This window comes from Onychomys torridus, chromosome 6 (assembly GCF_903995425.1).
Source record: "Onychomys torridus chromosome 6, mOncTor1.1, whole genome shotgun sequence".
NCBI classification, from domain to species: Eukaryota; Metazoa; Chordata; class Mammalia; order Rodentia; family Cricetidae; genus Onychomys; species Onychomys torridus.
Window position 1 is genome coordinate 113,699,949 of NC_050448.1, and position 19,194 is coordinate 113,719,142.

General features: G+C 38.0%; 1 protein-coding gene across 1 annotated transcript in view; it reads left to right on the top strand.

Annotated features, from left to right (window-relative positions):
• Eif4e (eukaryotic translation initiation factor 4E) overlaps positions 1-18,262 on the top strand; it is a 32,078-nt gene extending 13,816 nt beyond the window's left edge. Inside the window, exons 2-7 of the mRNA XM_036190939.1 lie at positions 7,160-7,266; positions 10,446-10,541; positions 13,016-13,079; positions 13,610-13,723; positions 15,106-15,245; positions 16,734-18,262. Of these exons, the coding sequence (XP_036046832.1) occupies positions 7,160-7,266; positions 10,446-10,541; positions 13,016-13,079; positions 13,610-13,723; positions 15,106-15,245; positions 16,734-16,848 (636 nt within the window). The 3' untranslated portion in view covers positions 16,849-18,262. The remainder of the gene's footprint in view (positions 1-7,159; positions 7,267-10,445; positions 10,542-13,015; positions 13,080-13,609; positions 13,724-15,105; positions 15,246-16,733) is intronic.
• The last annotated feature ends 932 nt before the right edge of the window (positions 18,263-19,194 follow it).

The following is a 19,194-nucleotide window of genomic DNA, read 5'->3' on the forward strand; positions in this document are numbered from 1 at the left end:
TGCTTGACTTCAATATCTATTATATTCCTTGTTAATAAATAGTTAATAAATAGTTCAGCTCCATATTATGTTCTAGCCACACATTAATTTATCGAGGCAAAAAATCTAGAAAATGAGGCCAAAAGTATTAAAGCTTCAAAACAGAAAAGGTGTTCTCTTGGGTATTACTATAGAGTGATGTCACAGTGTTGGATCTCTCTACTCTGAGAAGGCTAAAGTGATTGCTTATGCTAGCTACCAAGAAGCATTCAGTGGACATGATGTAGAGGAGAGGAAAGCAGGATGTGTATACTGTTTCTTTTCCTCTTGTCAGAATCATAACATACCTCTTCAACCAGTGTACCTCAAATATTTGCAGAATGGAAAGCAATGCAACCATATAGTTAGCTTTTAGTTTCTCAGTTTGCTTCTGTAGCTCTGACTGGAACTTGCCCTGTAGACCAGGCTGGCCTCTAACTCAGAGATTTCCTCCCAAATGCTGGGATTAAAGGCTGTGCCACCACCACCCAGCATAGTGTCTTTGTTTTTTAAGAAATGTAAAAGAAGGGCCTGGAAAGATGGCTCAGTGGCTAAGGGTATGGACTGTTCTTCCAAAGTAACCAAGTTTGGTTCCCAACATCCACTTGGCAATGGATCGCCTCTGGCTTCAGTGGATACCTGCATGCATCTGAACAAAGCCCACATGTGCATACATATGTAATTAATATTAAAAGGCTTAAAGTTTATAAATGTGGAACCATTAGATCAACAAGGAAATGCAAAATCTGTAACAGAAATGCCCTTAGGTTATTCCCTGGTAAAGTGTGTGTGTGTGTGTGTGTGTGTGTGTGTGTGTGTGTGTGTGTAGTGGACTGACTTAGTTGAAGGAAAGCTTTTCATCTATTTATTCATCTAGTCCCTGCAGTGAATCTTCTTAGATAAGTGCTGCAATGCCCATCTTTGCTTTTTTTTTTAAGCTGAGGATCGAACCCAGGGCCTACCACTGAGCTAAATCCCAGACCCCATCTTTGCTTTTTCAAGCCAAGGATTCTCTGTGTAGTCCTGGAAATCTCTCTAGACCAGACTGGCCTCAAACTCACAGAGATCTGCATGCCTCTGCCACTGGAATGCTAAGATTAAAAGTGCGCCACCACTGCCCAGTGTGTGATGCCCATTTATGATGAGGAAAATGAGGCACAGGAGAATTGTCATGCAAAATTACACAACATGAAGGGCAAAACTGAGATTCCATTGAGGATAGATAACATGGCTGTAGATGTGAATTGAGCCCACTGTATAGGTGTGAAAAACTTGTGTTCTTTAAATTGCTGACTGAAGCTAGGCTTAGTCCAGTGCAACTGTTAACCTGGCGCTTGGATGGTGGAGGCTGGAGGATCAGGAATTCAAGCTCATCTGCTGTCTGCTACCTAGTCTCTTTGGGGCCAGCTTAGGCTATATGAAACCTTGCCTCCAAAAAAAAGTTGAACTGCTTTTATAAAATGATACATACTATGAAAAAGGCATGTGATTGATTTTAGTAGATACATAATTACTGTCAAATGTTGTAAACATCCCCAAATGTTTATTTTACATTTCAATAGCTTAACTTCCCCATAGACCAACAGTATGGTGTGTGGGTTGCACTTGGAGTTACTGCTTCAAATTTATATTAGTGCTAGAGGAGCCGTGTGCTAGACTGAGGGATTTTATCACTTCACACAGAGATGAAGGGTTAGGTGATCTTTCCTAAAGAGAAAGCATCAGTTATTGATGTTGTGAAGGTAGTGGTAGACACAAATGAGTGTCTTGGAGGGCTAATCTTCATTTCCAGAAGAGATGATTAAATGCATGTTTGTATTGCAAGTTGGTGACAGATTTGAATATTTAAAACCATAAACAAGCATACCAGGATTTTGGGAACTGATGAAAAATTGATGTGATAAAAGTGAGTAAAATTTCATCACATTATAGAAAATACTACATATATGGGGTAGACTCAGGAAACACTCAGCCATATAATATTAGGACTGTGACACATTGATATTACTAACTTATTGACATGTGCTAGTTTTTGGGTTTTTTGAGACAAGGTTTCTCTGTGTAGTTTTGGTTCCTGTCTTGGATCTCGCTCTGTAGCCCAGGCTGGCCTTTAATTCACAGAGATCCACCTGGCTCTACCTCCTGAGAGAGTGCTGGGATTAAAGGCGTGCACCACCACAGTCCAGCCGACATGTTCTAGTTTTTTAAGAGTATTGAAAAGGCTGAGTTGTGGGTGTTTTGAGTGTGGGTTTTGTTTTTTTTTTGTTTGTTTGTTTTTTTTTTTTTTGTTTTGTTTTGTTTTTTGTTTTTTGTTTTTTTTTTTCCCAGCTAGTTAGATTTATCCTACTCATGCTCGGCTTTTTCCTTTCTTTTTCAACTTTCCACTGTTGGTACAGCAGCACTGAGCCTAGGATCCAACCCTTTACTTGACCTGTATATAATCAACTGATCTAAACCAAGTTTACTCTTTTGCACTTAACTGACGATACTTTTCTCTTCCCTTACTGCCATGGGTAGTTCGTGGCTTCCACTGCGTAGACATTGAGGTGTACTTAATTCTAGCTTGACATCTGAGGCCTTCATAGTCTGTAGCATACTGTCCAAACTGGTTTCATGAGTCACCTGACTCTCAAGTACTTTGATTACACAGCACCATCCTATGACTTTGCTCTTTCTTTTCTGGTCTGCCTATGTGAAATGCACCTGTTATATATACTGTGCTGTGTTTATATATTGAGGGCAGGCTGTCTGTTAGATTAAAAATGTGTTAGATTATTTTTAGAGTAGCCACAATTTATTGTTAGCCTTTATGTTTTTGTCTAGATGATTTGCACACCTGAAAATCCTTTTAAGATGTGGTTGGGAAAGGCAGCATGGTGGAGTGCACTTACACTCCTAGCACTGAAGGTTGCCATCTATGATGTAGTGAGTTGGAATCCTAGCACTGAAGGTTACCATCTATAATATAGTGAGTTGGAAACCAGCCTCAGCTACACTGACTTTTTTTTTTTTTTTTTTTTTTAAATAAGGCAGGGTTTCACAAAGTTGCAGGCTGACCCCAAAATGGCTAGACAGTGTAGACTGGCTTGGAACATTGAGTCTTGATTTAGCCTCCCAAGTCCTTCAATTATAGATGCAAACCACCATGCCCATTTTAAGAAGTTTGTTTTTAAGTATATAAATGTAATGCAGTTCCACCATCTACTCTGTAGGCAGCAACTTTAAAGTAAGTGTGTTCAGCTGCATGTCGTAGCATATGATTTTGATCCTGGCACCCAGGATGCAGAAGTAGGCAGGTCTCCTTGCAGTCCAGCCAGGGTTAAATACTGAGACCCTGTCTCAAAAAAATAAAATTAAGGCCTGGAAAGATGATTCTGTGCTTAGGAGCACTGGCTGCTCTTCCAGATGACCTTGGTCTGGTCCCCAGCTCCCACATTGGCATCTATAATTCTAGAGAATCTGATGCCTTCTGACTTCTGAAAATATTGCACACATGTATATATGTGTGCAGGCAAAACACTCACAAACATAAAATAAATTAAGAACTTTCTAAATCAAATAATTTGTATCTCAGTGGTAATTGCAGTTGTTAAGACTTTGGTAACTGTTACCTGAGTTGTCTTTAGACTTATAATCTCTTGACCATTAGTCGCTTAAGAAAATTCTTTGCCAGTGGTGGCGCACGCCTTTAATCCCAGCATTCTGGAGGCAGAGGTGAGTAGATCTTTCTGGTCTACAGAGCGAGATCCAGGAAAGGCTCAAAGCTACAGAGAAACCCTGTCTCAAAACCAAAAAAAAAAAAAGAAAAGAAAAAAGAAAGTTCTTTACCTTGTAATATTTGATTGGCAGATAAGTAAGCTTAATTTTTCCTTACAGCTTTTTTATTTTTGCTCATATTTATTTATTTTTATGTGCTCTAGTGTTTTGTCTGTGATTGTGTCAGATCCCCTGGATCTGGAGTTACAGGCAGGTGTGGCCTGCCATGAGGCCACAAAGACCCCCCTGCCTCTGCCTCCCAAGTGCTGGGATTAAAGGTGTGCGCCACCACCACCCGGCACCTCTGGCTTTCTGTGGAAACAAAAGCAGAGCCTCCTTTCTTTCCAAAGCAACATATCCTTAGATCCAAATTTTGAAGTCAAGGTATCTTTAAAATATACATATTGGCTTAATCAACAGCTTTTACAATCAAAAGCTTTTCTGCAGTTAAAAATCCCAAAGACAACACAATCCAGATTCTCTGTATAATACCCATCATTACATGGCTTATTTTTTTATACTGCCTTTACTGTCTCTTTAAAAACTTTATTTTTAAAAAGTATTTGTTTATATAACTACATATATTTCTTTTCTCTCTTCCAAGCCTACATACATTTTACACACATTGTAAAGCATTTAAAGTCTTGTTCCATCTGAATCTGTCTCATTGCGAATCTATTGTTTTAAACTGCAGCATTACTAGGGCTAAAATAGCACCTTTGGCTGGTGGCTCCGCCCACCTCAGCTTCCCAACATGGCGGTGGTACTTTACTGACAGCTCTGGGAGCCGTCGACTCTTAGAAACAGTGGGTCTATGCTTCTATCAAAGCAGTGTGTAGCTCAGAAACCTTTTTTTGGGGGGTGGGGGGTACTAGCAAAGACGAAATCCACTACTCAGCAGAATGTGCTGCTTGTAGACACCTCATTTCATACTGCTGGTCAAAGGTGCACACGAGGAACCCATCATAGTAGCTCAAGCCCGCAGGCTGTCGCTAACTTAAGAGAGACAACTAGGAAGCTGTTTTTAGCTCTGTTTTAGAATCTTTTTTTCTCAGGTTTTAGGTGGAAACTCTTGGGCGCCGTTTGTAGCTGTAGTTTTCCTGGTCCTGCCTGGCACACGATCAGGACAAATCTCTCTGTAATTATCTGTTCAGACTTAAATTGGCTAATGAGAAAATAAGAATGTTTTTGTTTTGTTTTGTTTTGAGACAGGGTTTCGCTGTGTAGTTTTGGTGCCTGGCCTTCCTAGATCTCTCTCTGTAGACCAGGCTGGCCTGGAACTCACAGAGATCTGTCTGGCTCTGCTGGGATTAAAGGCATGCGCCACCACAGCCTGGCATGATTTTGTTTTTTAAGGAGTTGACTACATGTAAATTTTAGGGCTTTGATTATTTTGTATAAGGGTTTAAATTTATTCAGTTACTAAGTTCATAATTTCTGGTTAAGTGCTTATGACCATTAGTAATCCATGGACAGAATCAAGCACAGTTGATGCTGAATGAATTCTCTATGTATTTTTTATATTTACTTCCTTGTGTATATGTAGAGGGGAAACATGGATGTCAGGAGGAGAACTTGCAGGAACCAGTTGTCTGCTACCATGTGGGTACCCAGGGTTTGAACTCAGGTTGACAAACCTGCTGAACTATCTGACCAGCCTCTTTACTTATTTTTTATGGTGTCTTGTATAGTGTGTGTGTGTGTGTGTGTGTGTGTGTGTGTGCGTGTGCGCGCGCGCGCCCTACCCCTGTATCTTCATTCTCAAAGCTAGCTGGCCCACAACTTCTGGGTAGTCCTGTCTTCTTGTTTCTTTTCTCACTATAGAAGTACTGAACTCAAATGCTTGTGATGAAAAAAATCTCTGCACATGTTAGAGGCTGATTTTAAAAAGTATCCTTTAAATTGAGTATTTATTGCTTCTAATGTGAGGTCTTTTAGTGTATACATCTCTTTGAATGGGTCAGTTGAAAGCTGGTAGCTGGCCTGGGAGTGTAATTTGGCGTTGCCTCATACACACAAGGCCTTAGGTTTGATGCCCAGTGTTGAGGAATATATATATTAAATAAAAATATTAAGAATTGAAGCTGAGGGCCTGGAGAGATGGCTCAGCAGTTAAGAGCACTGGCTGTTCTTCAAGAGGATCCAGGTTCAATTCCCAGCACCCACATGGAAGCTCATAACTGTCTGTAACTCCAGTTTCCAGGGGATCCAACATCATCACACAGACTTACACAGGCAAAACACCAATGCATATAAAATTAAAAATTTTTTAAAAGAATGAAAAACCTACAAAAAAACAAAACCCTAAAAGAATTGAAGCTGAGAGATGGCTGAGGAGTTAAGAGCACTCACTGACTGCTCTTCCAGAGGACCCAGGTTCTCTTCCAGTATTCATGTGGATGCCAACAATAGCTTGTTCTGGCCTCTAGTAAGCATTGCATTCTTGTGATGCACACACATACATGCAGGCAAAGCACTCATACATATAAAAATAAATCTTAAGAAATAAAATCTAATAACCAAGTATTGTTAAAGCGAGTGTGTGTGTATGCATATGTGTTCTAGCTTTTGCTTTAGCTTCTAATGCCTTTCTTTGGCTGTTTGTAACTGTTAAAACTAGTTTATTGCAGGCTGAGGAACAGCAAGGGGCAAAATGGTAAATATTTTACATTATTCCCACGCTCCTTTTTCAGTTTTGGTGACAGTATTAATTATGCCTTACCTAAAAGAAGAATAAAGTCTTAAGTCTAAGAATATAATTCCACCTTCTTTCATTATTGCCTGTTGAAAATTCCAAACAGCTATTCTTTCAAGCAATGAGTCTGACACAAAGTTATGAAGGGACTCTATTGCTGACTTGATCACTTAAAAACTGCTTTTTTATTGTTTTTCATTATATCAATATAGCTGTTAACTTGCCAAAATACAGCTTTAAACCTTTCCCCAGTCTACCTCCATAACATAGAGAACTTCTTTACCTTTTCTTTGTGGACTCGGGAATAGAACACACTGCCCCACGCAAGCTAGACATACGCTTTACCACTGATCTATGTCATTAACCTTTACGTATTTTATTTAATATAAAATAATATAAAATATTTTAACATAAGAAAGTTGGGTCACTGAATTTTATCCATAATCTCTGATGATCTAAAAAATGTACAAATAGGAGGGTAATGATTTTTATAAAAATCACTTAAATTTGAGAAGCCTTTTTGTCTTAATGAAGAGCTAGAGTGGTCTGATTGTCCTAGAGCTTGGTCTGTTGTCTACTCTGTGAAATTATGTGCTCTTAATTTGTTGTATCAATCTTGTTTATAGTATTGATTTTATTGTGGTTTTGTTTAAAAACCTTAAAATCCTACTTTATATTGTTTTCCACTAGGAAACCACCCCTACTACTAATCCCCCACCTGTGGAAGAGGAGAAAACAGAATCTAATCAGGAGGTTGCCAACCCAGAGCACTATATTAAACACCCTCTACAAAACAGGTAAGCTTTCTGACACAGGTAATAAGGGTGTGGTACCCAGAAAAGTTAGATATGGCTGGTTTTAGATATATATTCTCAGGTACCCGCCCACAGGGATTTCTGTGGATATAGTCATAAAGACAGGACAGAGTGGAGGGCCACAGGAACCAGGAACATGGCTTATTCAAGGTTTCACAGCCTCTGTTGGGTTGGACAATTAAAATAAGCCTTGCTGACTTCAGGGTTTTTAGTAACGTGTAGGTGAAGGAATGAGAAGTTGGAGCATTTGAAAAGTGTATAGGACATTCAGAGAGATGGGCAGCGAAGGCAGATTGAGAGGGAGAGGTGGGTGTGAAGGTTAGATAGAGGAGGTTGGTGTGAGAGGAGCTAGGAGAGGGGACAAAGAAGGGAGAAGATGGATGTAGTCCTTAGAAGGTTTTCTCGAGCTTCACCTAGACGTGCCAGTTGGTGTTGGGTCTAGTTACTGCCTTGTCAGATTATGTGATGAAAACCGTTTTTTTTTTTCACTGAAAACTGGTGGTGGGAAGAACATGGAAACTCCAAATGTAAATGAACCTGGAGAAAAGTAAACTGGAACTGACTTCTGAGGGTCTGGTTTCTTCCTGGTTTCTATGTTTGCCTGAGGCAGGTTTTTGTTTTTTGTTTTTTTACTGAATTTACTTTGAAAGCCTGCAGGCCTATTTGTAATTTATTGTTATATTTTTGTCCTTCATTATCATATTGTTGACATACTAAAATGATAGTTAAAATGTAACTGATAAGAGTTTTTTTCCTAGGAGAGACCCTTTGATTTCAGTGTAACCCTCAGTGAGGAACATAATTAATTCTATATGATGGTGAGGATTGTTATTGTCCCTAAATGGTCTTTCCTTAATAAGGTGTCTTACAAGTAAAATAAGTTGAAGACTAGGGATGTAGCTCAGTAGTAGAACGTTTGCCTAGCAAGTGTAAATCACAGGGTTTAGAACTCAGTTTTGTAAAAACGAATCATAAATAAAAAAGGATTCAACGTGACTTGATAAAATTCAAGGGGACAGCAGAGCACCTAAATCCTTAGGTTCATTTTTGCCCATTTCCTGGTATTTTATGAACACTAATGCTAGGAGTTGGAGCTCAGTAGTTACAGGCTCAAGCTGCTCTTGCAGGGGACCCAAGTTTGCTTCTCAGGACTGAGGTGGCATTTCACAACCATCAGTAGCTCCAGTTTCAGGGGATCCAATCTCACCTTCAACCAGATATTCACATGTTGCACAGACATACATGCAGACAACTTACATCACACAGAGAGCTAACTCTTCCATTTAGTCGTCAGAACACAGCTATTAGTTTTGCTGTCATTATGGAGAAAGGTAATCCAGTACACCTTCAATACTCCAAAGAAATGTGAGATCGTGGAAAAGTATAAACAGATTTACTCAATCCTCGTGAGATCTCTAAAGAGATTTCAGTTTCTCTATAGGGTCTAATCTTTTTCTCTAAAGTATGCCATTTGGGAAAATACTATAAAGTGCTTTTTGATACTTGAATCATTACTTACCATAAATTTGGTAGTTTCTGTGTTTTCCTATAAACCCTTAACAGTTACAGGATTTAATGATGAGCGGGGGCACTGTGTATAAAGTGTGTTTGCTTTCTCTGGTAGTATGTTTGCCTTCCTCCTCTTTGTTAAAGGTGGTGTGTATGATCCAGAGCTGTTGTGTGTACCCACCTGAGCATGAGTTGTTCTGACCAGATGGGTACCAGTCTGAAGTAGGAAGTGAGGTGTTCTTACTAAGTATGTACTTCTTTATTGAAGTTTCAGAACATTTCCATACTCTTTACCATCCATTCTGTGTTTTTACTTTTGGATTTACTTTTTGCCCTATTGGATTATCTTTCAAGTTGATTTCCAGACATTCAAATAGTAGGGATATTAAATCAGTAAAATGCAGTTCCAGTTTACTTTTTAGGTTCTCTGGAATTATATGTGATTTGATTTTAAAGGATTTTAATATTTATGTAGGCAAATAGGATTTTTCCCCGTGGCTTCTGTACTTTTTGTAGTTGTTGTTGTTTTGTTTTTTTGTTTTGTTTTTCGAGACAGGGTTTCTCTGTGTAGTTTTGGAGCCTGTCCTAGAACTCAGTCTGTAATCAGAGTGGCCTCGAATTCACAGAGATCCACCGTCTCTGCCTACCGAGGGCTGGGATTAAAGGCATGCGCCACCACTGCCCAGCTTCCTTTGGCTTCTGGATTTCCTGTCAGTCTTAGTAAAACATTACCATGTAGTAATTTTTAAAATAAGTATATGCTAATGGCTTTCTGATTATATCACTTTGTTTTCAATAATTTCTCTGGGTCCTCTGCAAGAGTAGGCAGAGCTTTCAACCACTGAGCCACCTGTCACGCCCCTCTTAACTTTTTAAAATCTACAGCTTAGTAATGGGTTTGCATTCACCTATTTTCATCTTTAAAAAATGTACTTTAGAGCCAGGCATGGTGGCTCATGCCTTTTGTCTTAGTATGGAGAAAGGCAGTCTCTGAGTTCAAGGCCAGCCTGGTCTACAAAGAGAATTTCAGAACAGCTAGGGCTACACAGAGAAACCCTGTCTCAGACCTCCCTCCCCCTCCCCCGCCCCGTTGTATTGTATGAAATTATTTATTTTTGTGTATGTATGTCTATATATGTAAAGGTTTTCATGTGTCACAGCACAAACATGAGGTCACAGGACAAACCAGAACTGGCCTACATGGGTTCCAGTTGTCCAAACTCAGTCTCCAGGCTCCCACTGTGAGCCATGTGCTGCCGTGCTGTTTCCTTAGCCCTTTTCGTCTGGTAAACTAACACTAGTTACTTAAAGAAGTTGCCGGCACTGCTCTCTCCAGTCCTTGGCACCACTGTGGTCTCCGACTCTGACTTCCTTAGATACCTCATGTAAGTGGGGCCGTAGAGGAGTGTGTGTGTGTGTGTATGTGTGTATGTGTTGAGGGTTGTATTATTTCACACAGTTCCATGTCCTTGGACTTCTCCTTGTTGTGCTGCGTGTCAGAATTTCCTCTTTGGGGCTGATTAGTTTTCCATTCTGTACTACGTTTTTCCATCATCTTCTTACTGATGGACACTTACTTTTTGACTGGTAAATAAATCTTCTCTGAATATGAGTAAACAACTATTTTTTATATGCTGGCTTTTTATTTTTAGGTGGGCACTCTGGTTTTTTAAAAATGATAAAAGCAAAACTTGGCAAGCAAACCTTCGATTGATCTCTAAGTTTGATACTGTTGAAGACTTTTGGGCGTAAGTAATTTTATTTTAAGATATTTATATTTTTAAGTTGTATGCTTTTTTTCATCTTACATCGTTCACAAAATGAAAGATGAAGTTCATTTGTCTCACAAATGTTTGGTGATTATGCTTTATTATACATTTTTTGGTAAATACAAAAGCCCTATATTTGATGTCCAGCACCCCCCCACACACACAAACAACATAAAAGAAACAGGTTCATTATGGTTAGCTCTTGAGGTTTGCATAATCTCTATTCCTCATCTTCCTGTGAGAATCCTCTTTAATGCCTTGGGATTTTTGACATTGTTGGAATTTGTTCCACTGTGCTAGATATATTTGTGTCCTAACTGGGTCCCAGAGCCTTGTCTCTGCAAACAGTTTTCAGTGCAGTATCTGGAATTGTCCTGCTCAGGGGTCAGAAGGTACACTAATTAAAATTCAGAGACATGTCAAGAATGATGGTGTCTATGATGTTAGTTCATCAATTTTACTGTAATTTGTAAAAGAAGAGTAATTGAATTTATTTTAAGTTTAGTTTTCAGTTTAGAAAAAAGTTGACTTGGAATCATAAACTTTTACAAGATTTAAAAATGGAATATGGAATATAAACTGCAAGTCTTTTTTGAAAAGTGTGTGTTTGTTTGAGACAGGATATATCTGAGTTGTTGAGGATGTCCTAGCATTGTAAAACTTGCCTCCAAGGCATAGCAGACATACACTACCCATGCCTTAGAAACTTTGAAATCGATTGTTTTCTGAAGATTAAATTCAGAACCTTAAATATGATAGGCAAATGCTGTACCATTGAGCTGTATCCCAGCTCCTTCAAAGTTAGTCTTGATTTCCTTGGAGAATATATAGGGAAATAGTATTTGAGAATATGAAAGGCAAAATTTTAGAGAGCCTTGAGTTACCTCTATATTTATGTTAGGTTTATATACATACTGAATTTAGTGATTCTTAACATTTTTATGTAAGTCTGCTTGCTCACACAAAAGAATGGATTGTAGTCATATAATTCATAGCTGTATGTTTTTTCAAGGGCAGTCAATAATCAGTGTATTTCTAATGCTTGGCCTATAATAGACATTTGATATACATTGCATCATTGAAAAAGGCATAGTATATAGAGTAAATAAAACTGTTGAATTCACTTTTTTCTACTAAGAACATTCTGGTATTTTCTTTTTTGTGATACAAGTATATTTAAGTTTTGCTAATTAATAGAGGTAGTTGTCTAGTTAATTGAAATTATTGAAATCAAGTGGTTTTTATACTCTAATTGTGTTTACTCCAAGACTCTTGAGTAACTATGAAGCCTTTGCACACACACAAAGAAGCTCTAGTTTCCTACTAAGGAAAAGAAGGGTCTTGAACCCCCACCCTCAGTCACATGCACTTAATGTGGATTGTTTGGCTTTTACAAGTTTATATAATTGTGTTTCTAATTTGTCCTCTAGTTGTGTAAGCGAAATCATTGGGTACTGTAACTGAGAGATTGGAAAGAATCCTTTCCTTTCTGTACATATTAGGCTACTTCTTTATTTATCGTTCCTTTCTAGTAGATTTTATATGAACAATACTTTAGTCCATTTGCTTTAATCTAGTCTATGTAATCTTAAGACTCTTGGGGTTGTGGTTTGGGAATAGTGAACTATTAGATACCTTGTTCATAATAATATCTTATTCAAGCCAGATTATACTGTATAATGTGATAAGAAAGAATTCTTTCTTAAAATTATCTGAAATATTCCTAGACAAAGTTAAAGTCAGAACAGGAGAAGATGCCTTGTATAATGCCATTGAAAGTTTGCAGGCCTGTAGCTAAGATAATCTCTGCAGTCTGATGTTGGAGATAGGCAAATACTGTTACCAATGTTTAAAATCAGTTTTACTCTACAAGAGATAAGTGATATGGTCTCCTACCTTCAGGCATTGAATATCAAACATCTCAAATACTGTTCCATGGCTTAAGTATTTGGGAAATAGCTCAGAAATACAGGTCCAATTGTTATTTGGCTGTGAGCCTGGTATGTGTCGGAGTCCCCCCAACATCCAGGTGCTGACTGGTCTGGAATCATTTTTGGAGTTGGAGAACCACTATTGTGTTTACATACAGTTGGACACTTGCTGGGGTGTTAATGTTGATTGAACCATGTGGTCTGGTGATTTATTTTCATTTTCTTAAATGCAGATGTATGAATTAACAAATGTATTGAAATATTTTTGTTAGAATAAAGTCATTTGAGATAGTTCTTTGTAGAAATTTATAAATTTCTTTGAATGTAATCATTATTTAGACCTGTTTTGTCCATTTCAGAAATTAGAGTAAAAAAGAAAAACAAATATACATGAACTTCTGTTTTTTTTTTTTTTTCAAATTTTCCAAGTGTGTGTGTGTGTGTGTGTGTGTGTGTATCTATGTAAGCACCCAAATCCTGCATTACATATTATGTTTTTAATTATTATTTTCTTTTACCTAGTCTATACAACCATATCCAGTTGTCTAGTAATTTAATGCCTGGCTGTGACTACTCACTTTTTAAGGTATGCCTAATCAACAATTGTTTATATTTATTACAGGACCAGACCATTCAGGTATTTGTAAAAACTGGCCATAAATTCAGGCAGTTGGCTTTACCAGGCTTGAGTACAGTATTCTGGTGTGACTTAGTTACTCATGGGCACATCCTGGGATTGACTTTGAGCCTTGCTAGTCCTGTGTGGCCCTTCCTGGGTATACTTGAGCAGACTGACTTTGTCAGCTACTTTTAAACCCATGAGATATTTATAAACAGACCTAGGTGCGGATAGGTCCTTCATTGGCTCATATGAAATAATTTTTAATGTAGCTTCTAAAAGGTGTCTGCTTCTGAGGAATTTTAAGACTCCTCAGATGAAGTGGAACCTGGAGATTTGGTAGTTAAGTGATGCAATGGTTCTCTTCCGTAGTCGCATGCCTCTGGCACGTAATTCCGTGAACTTTGAAAGGCTGTACCATCGGCAGGGGTGTAGGGAATAAAGGAAAGTTGTCAGTGCCGTTGCTTGGGGATTCTAATTGTGCTCTTACTTTGTAGGATGGTATTGAGCCGATGTGGGAAGATGAGAAAAACAAGCGGGGAGGAAGATGGCTAATTACATTGAACAAACAGCAGAGACGAAGTGACCTCGATCGCTTTTGGCTAGAGACAGTAAGGCTTTCAAATTCTAGACCAGCTTTGGGATGTTCTTTTCTTTGCTTGTTCAGGCTACCTATTCTAGAAAAGTCCTTGTGGTGCTCACATGGCATTGTGTATGCTAAAATCTGAACAACATACAAATTAGTGTGGTCCTTGTGCAAGGATGACATGCAAATTCCTGAAGCATTTTATGGGGTTTGTTTTTGTTTTTGTTTTTTAGTGCAACTGGAAAGTATTGTGTTAAGCAAAATAAGCCAGACTTGGAAAGAAAAATATGGCATGTTTCCTCTTGTATGTGGAACTTAGGTTTAAAATACATATGTGTGTTTGTTTGTTTTAATAATGTGTGTTTGTAGGTCATGAAACTACTAAACAGACCTAATGAGGTGGGAAATAGGACAGTGAATAGATGCAGTGGGAAAGTACAAGGATGGACTAAAGGGAGAGGGTGGGAAGTGGAAGTGAGAACATTGTGGTGACAGTGTGAAGGTGCCATGGGGAAACCCGCTACCTTTTAGACTAATACAGAAATGCCTATAAAATAAGAGTACATCGAGGAAAATGAAGGGAAGTTCTTAGGTATGCCTAGGTGTGACCTTTCCTGCTGAATAATAATCACCAACCCTAGCTCCGCAAAGGCAGTGTTTTATTGCATAGCATCCTACTGCCTCTAGCCTTTGAGTGCTGGCATTCTTCTAGAAGCAGTGTGCTGTTTGGTAAATACTTTCTTTTCTGTCATGTGACTATCACAGACATGTGAGTCCCGTGAATGATTTTTATTATTCTGCAAGTCAGATAAAAAGTGATTGACATTAACTCCATCTTCTCCAATCGGCTGTACTAAGAAAGTAAGCAGCTAATCAGATAGATGGATATTAATGAGATCACTTTTATGTGTGCCCAAAAAAGTTTGCAGAAAAAGTTAAAACATTTGAAGTTTTTTAAGCCAAGGCAAAAAACGATATAAATGAGTAAAATTCAAACGTTTTAAAAGTCAGTTCTTAAGTTGGTCTGTGGCTCCACTGGTCAGAGTGCTTGCTGCCAAGTCTTAACAGCTTGAGTTCAGTTCCCAGGACTTACATGGTGGAAGGAGGAAACCTTAACTCCTGCAGATTGTCCTCTTCCTTCCATTGGTTTGCCGTGCATGCGTGTCCTGTCTTCATCCCCAACAAAACAGCAAAGGATCAGTTCTTTTTATTTTCTATCAGCTTTGGTTTTTGTCTCTAGATCAAGATGACTTCAGACTAGGCAGTGCTGCCTCTGCCTGACCAGTTTAAGAAGTCAACTCTTGATTTAAAATAGTTTTATAACTTTACATCTAGAAAAGAGACCTTTGCTTTCTTGTATGATGTTGATGATGTGTTTGATGTAATTTGGACTCTTTTTTTCTTTAGCTGCTGTGCCTTATTGGAGAATCTTTTGATGACTACAGCGATGATGTATGTGGAGCTGTTGTTAATGTTAGAGCTAAAGGTGATAAGATAGCAATATGGACTACTGAATGTGAAAACAGAGACGCAGTCACACACATAGGGTGCGTTTGCTCTGCTTACCTACTTCTTTGACAGTCCTAAGTTAATGCCCCTGCCCCATCAGTTTTGCTAGAATTCTCTTTGGTGATATGTAAAAAGAAGAATCAAGTTTGATTCGAAGTGAGATTTATAAGAAAGAGATTCATTGTTGAATTGTCGTTTCTCATCTTTCAGTATCAATATTTACTTATAGGAATATTGTATTTCTTTAAAAAGCAGAAATTAATGAGTTTGTTACAGGTGTTTTATTATGTGTTAGTTTTAGAGGTCTTAGAATCTAAAACAGCCTCAGTTTTTCAAGGAATTTCTTTTGTGTTTATTTTGTTTATCCCAACAGGGTTTCTCTGTAGCTCTAGAACTGGAACTCACTTTGTAGACCAGGCTGACTTTGAACTCACAGAGATCTGTCTGCCTCTGCCTCCCAAGCGCTGAGATTAAAAGTGTGCATCACCTGAGGCCCAGCTGAAAATAGTCTTTTTATGCTTTCAGTTGGGATACTCAAACTACTTGTTGCTTCCTTCCTTTCTCCCTTCCCTCCTTCCTTTCTTTTTTTGTGAATGCATATTTAATGGTAAAGTATATATTAAAAAACTGTTACAATGTCTTCTCATACTAGTTGACAGATTAGTTATTTAAAAAAAAAACTTATTTAGAATTTTAATTAATTTCTCTTAATACTGTAGATTAGATCCTGTGATTTATATTGCTCTTACTCATATTCTTAATGCTATTTAGTACACACAACATTTTCTTTTTAAAGTAATCACAGTGAATTTGAAAATTGGGTTGTGAAGTTATTTGTATATAGGCAGAATAGAATTCATATGTAAGAAATTTCTCTCTTTTTTTTTTTTTAATCTCATGGATGCTGGGATTCTAGGCTTATGACACTACACCCACTTTAGTTTTAACCTTTTAGATAGAGGAATGAAAGGAAATGTGTGCTTTTTTTGTGTGTTTTTGGTTTTTCGAGACAGGGTTTCTCTGTGTAGCTTTGCACCTTTCCTGGATCTCGCTCAGTAGACCAGGCTGGCCTTGAACTCACAAAGATCCGCCTGGCTCTGCCTCCCGAGTGCTGGGATTAAAGGCATGTGCCACCACTGCCCGGCTATTTGTTATTTTTAAATAAGTGAAGTATATGTGTGATTATTTCATCATTGCTATTTATGGTTATAGATTTGTAAAACTACCAGTGCTTTGAGCTCATAGACTGATCCTACTTTGTTCACTACTGATTTAGTAATAATAATCATAGTACCTTACACAGACTTGGTGGGATTGCAAATATTTGTAAAGTGATTTAAGTATGGTTGTGAAAGTAAATACTAATTTTTAATTTTGCTAGTTATGCTGAAAGAAAATGAATGAATATTTTGTTTTGCTTCCTGTGAGCATTTTTATGTAAAGACTAATATATGAATTTATCAAATACTTTTTAAAAACTTTTTAAAAGAAGAATTAATGGTCCTTTTGTTTTCTTTGTCTTCCAGGAGGGTATACAAGGAAAGGTTAGGACTTCCTCCAAAGATAGTGATTGGTTATCAGTCCCACGCAGACACAGCTACGAAGAGCGGCTCCACCACTAAAAATAGGTTTGTTGTTTAAGAAGACACCTGAGTGTTCTCACAGGAGACTGCGTCACGCAATCGAGATTGGGAGCTGAACCAAAGCCTCATCCAAGCAGAGTGGACTGCACTGAAGTTTGATTCCATCTAAATGTTGCTAAGATATAAGAGAAGTCTCATTCGCCTTTGTCTTGTACCTCTGTTCATTTCTCCCCCGTCCCCCTGCCCCCAATTTTTGCTAATGTGTCCACTATCCCAATCAAAGAATTACAGTATACGTCACCCCAGAACCCGCAGATGTGTTCCTGGCCCACACCGTAACAGCTGGTTAGAATTACCATGATACACACATTTGCCTTTTCACAGTATTCGAAAAAGAACGTGCATTTCTGTTACCTTAGCAGGAAAAGATCTGTTTCTGTTCCACTCCGTGCAGGAGCGTGTTTTGCTGGTGAGAGTCTGAGTACAGTTTTCTAGCAACCTCGTTTCCTTTCCCAGCATTCTCCTTGCTGTCCTCTTGCTGATGGCTGCTAGAGTTTAATTTATTTGCTTCCCTCCTTGATAACATTAGTGATTCTGATTTCAGTTTTTCATTTGTTTTGCTTTTGTTTTTTTCCTCATGTAACATTGGTGAAGGATCCAGGAATATGACAGAAAGGTGGAATAAACATTAAATTTGTGCATTCTTTGGTAATTTTTTGTTTTTTTGTAACTACAAAGCTTTGCTACAAATTTATGCATTTCATTCAAATCAGTGATCTATGTCTGTGTGATCCCTAAACATAATTGTGGACTATAAAAATGTAACACCATAATTACATTCCTAAGTAGAATTAGTATGTCTGCTTTTGTATCTTTATGCTGTACTTTAACACTTTGTATTACGTAGGTTATTTGCTTTGGTTACAAATGGCTCAAGTGGAAAAGCAGTCCCATTCATACTAAGACAGTGTACAAAACTGTAAATAAAATGTGTACAGTGAATTGTCTTTAGACAACTAGATTTGTCCTTTTCTTTCTCCATCTCTGTAGAAAGAATCTGTACTTGTATTGCAAGGCAGTCTCTTGTGTCTCCTTATAGTGTCTTCCCATGCACAGCCTAAGTTTGGAGCACTAGTTTACTATTATGTTTATTACAATTTTTAATAAATTGAATAGGTAGTACCACATATGTAATTAAACTGATGTGGCTATCTTTTTTAATAAAGTTAAGGCACAGTTTTTTCAGTCTTAGGTTAAATAATGTACTTTGAATATGTTAAAATTCATGAGAATTGGGATTTTGGTGTATCACCATTTGATAGGAACAGTGGCTATAAAACTAATTGTTGACTTTGAGATGTTTTTACTTAAAGGCCAGAAAACTAGCATAAGGAGAATATAGGGGAACATGTGTTAGGATTCTTAGTGTTATTATCTGAATAAAACAGAATAAACAAGTATTAAGAACTATTTATATTGGTCAATTGTTGCAGTATGGTTTTCCGTAAACTTGAAACCTTGATCTATTCTTTTCTTGTATCATTTTAAAGCAAATGAAGATATTTTGTCTGTAGTACACAACTGTATAGTTGAGATCCTATGAAATGAGGTGTGACTATTGTAGACGAAGGAGTAAGCCAAACTGTGGTAGTAGCAGAATGGAAATCACTAGTTGAGAGGAAAATGTTGTCTTTAAGTGGTAATTATTATGAATTCATCTTTTCACACTGATAAACTTGATAAAGATCCTCTAAAATAAATATGGAATCAGTAGCATTGCTTTTATTACAGACTTTTAAGATGTCCCACAGATTGCCAGCTGACTGCTCTCGGTGTCACAAACAATCTCTATTCAGTGTTAGAGAAATAGCGATGTTTATAATCTCAGCATTCTGTACCTAATGTCTACTGTGTAAGTGTAGATGATTCAGAGATGTTCCATCTTTTGACATCGCAACATGATGTGGTCTGGGGTTGGGCTGCATCATAGCCATCTCCTGAGTGAGGACTAGGATGGATGCCTGAAAGCTGATAGGTATAATGTATAGTCATGAAAGTGCTGGTGCTGAGACTTGTCACCAAGTGGGGTTCTAATAGTTGGGTTTATTAGAGGTGAATGCTCATATTCCTTTAATCCTAGAGTATAGTTCAGTTGGCTTTGGGTTTTGGTGGGTTCTCCCCCCCCCCCCCCCCCCGAGTTGGGGTTTCTCTGTGTAACAGTCCTGGCTGTCCTGAAACTCTGTACACCAGGCTAGCCTTGAGCTCACTGAGATCTGCCTGCCTCTGCCCCCAAAATGCTAGGATTAAAGGCATGCGCTACCACCGCCTGGCTGAGTATAGTTCAATTGTAAAAAGTATCAGCTTTAAGAAGTGGAGAAAGAATCATAAAATATAGTTTCAAATT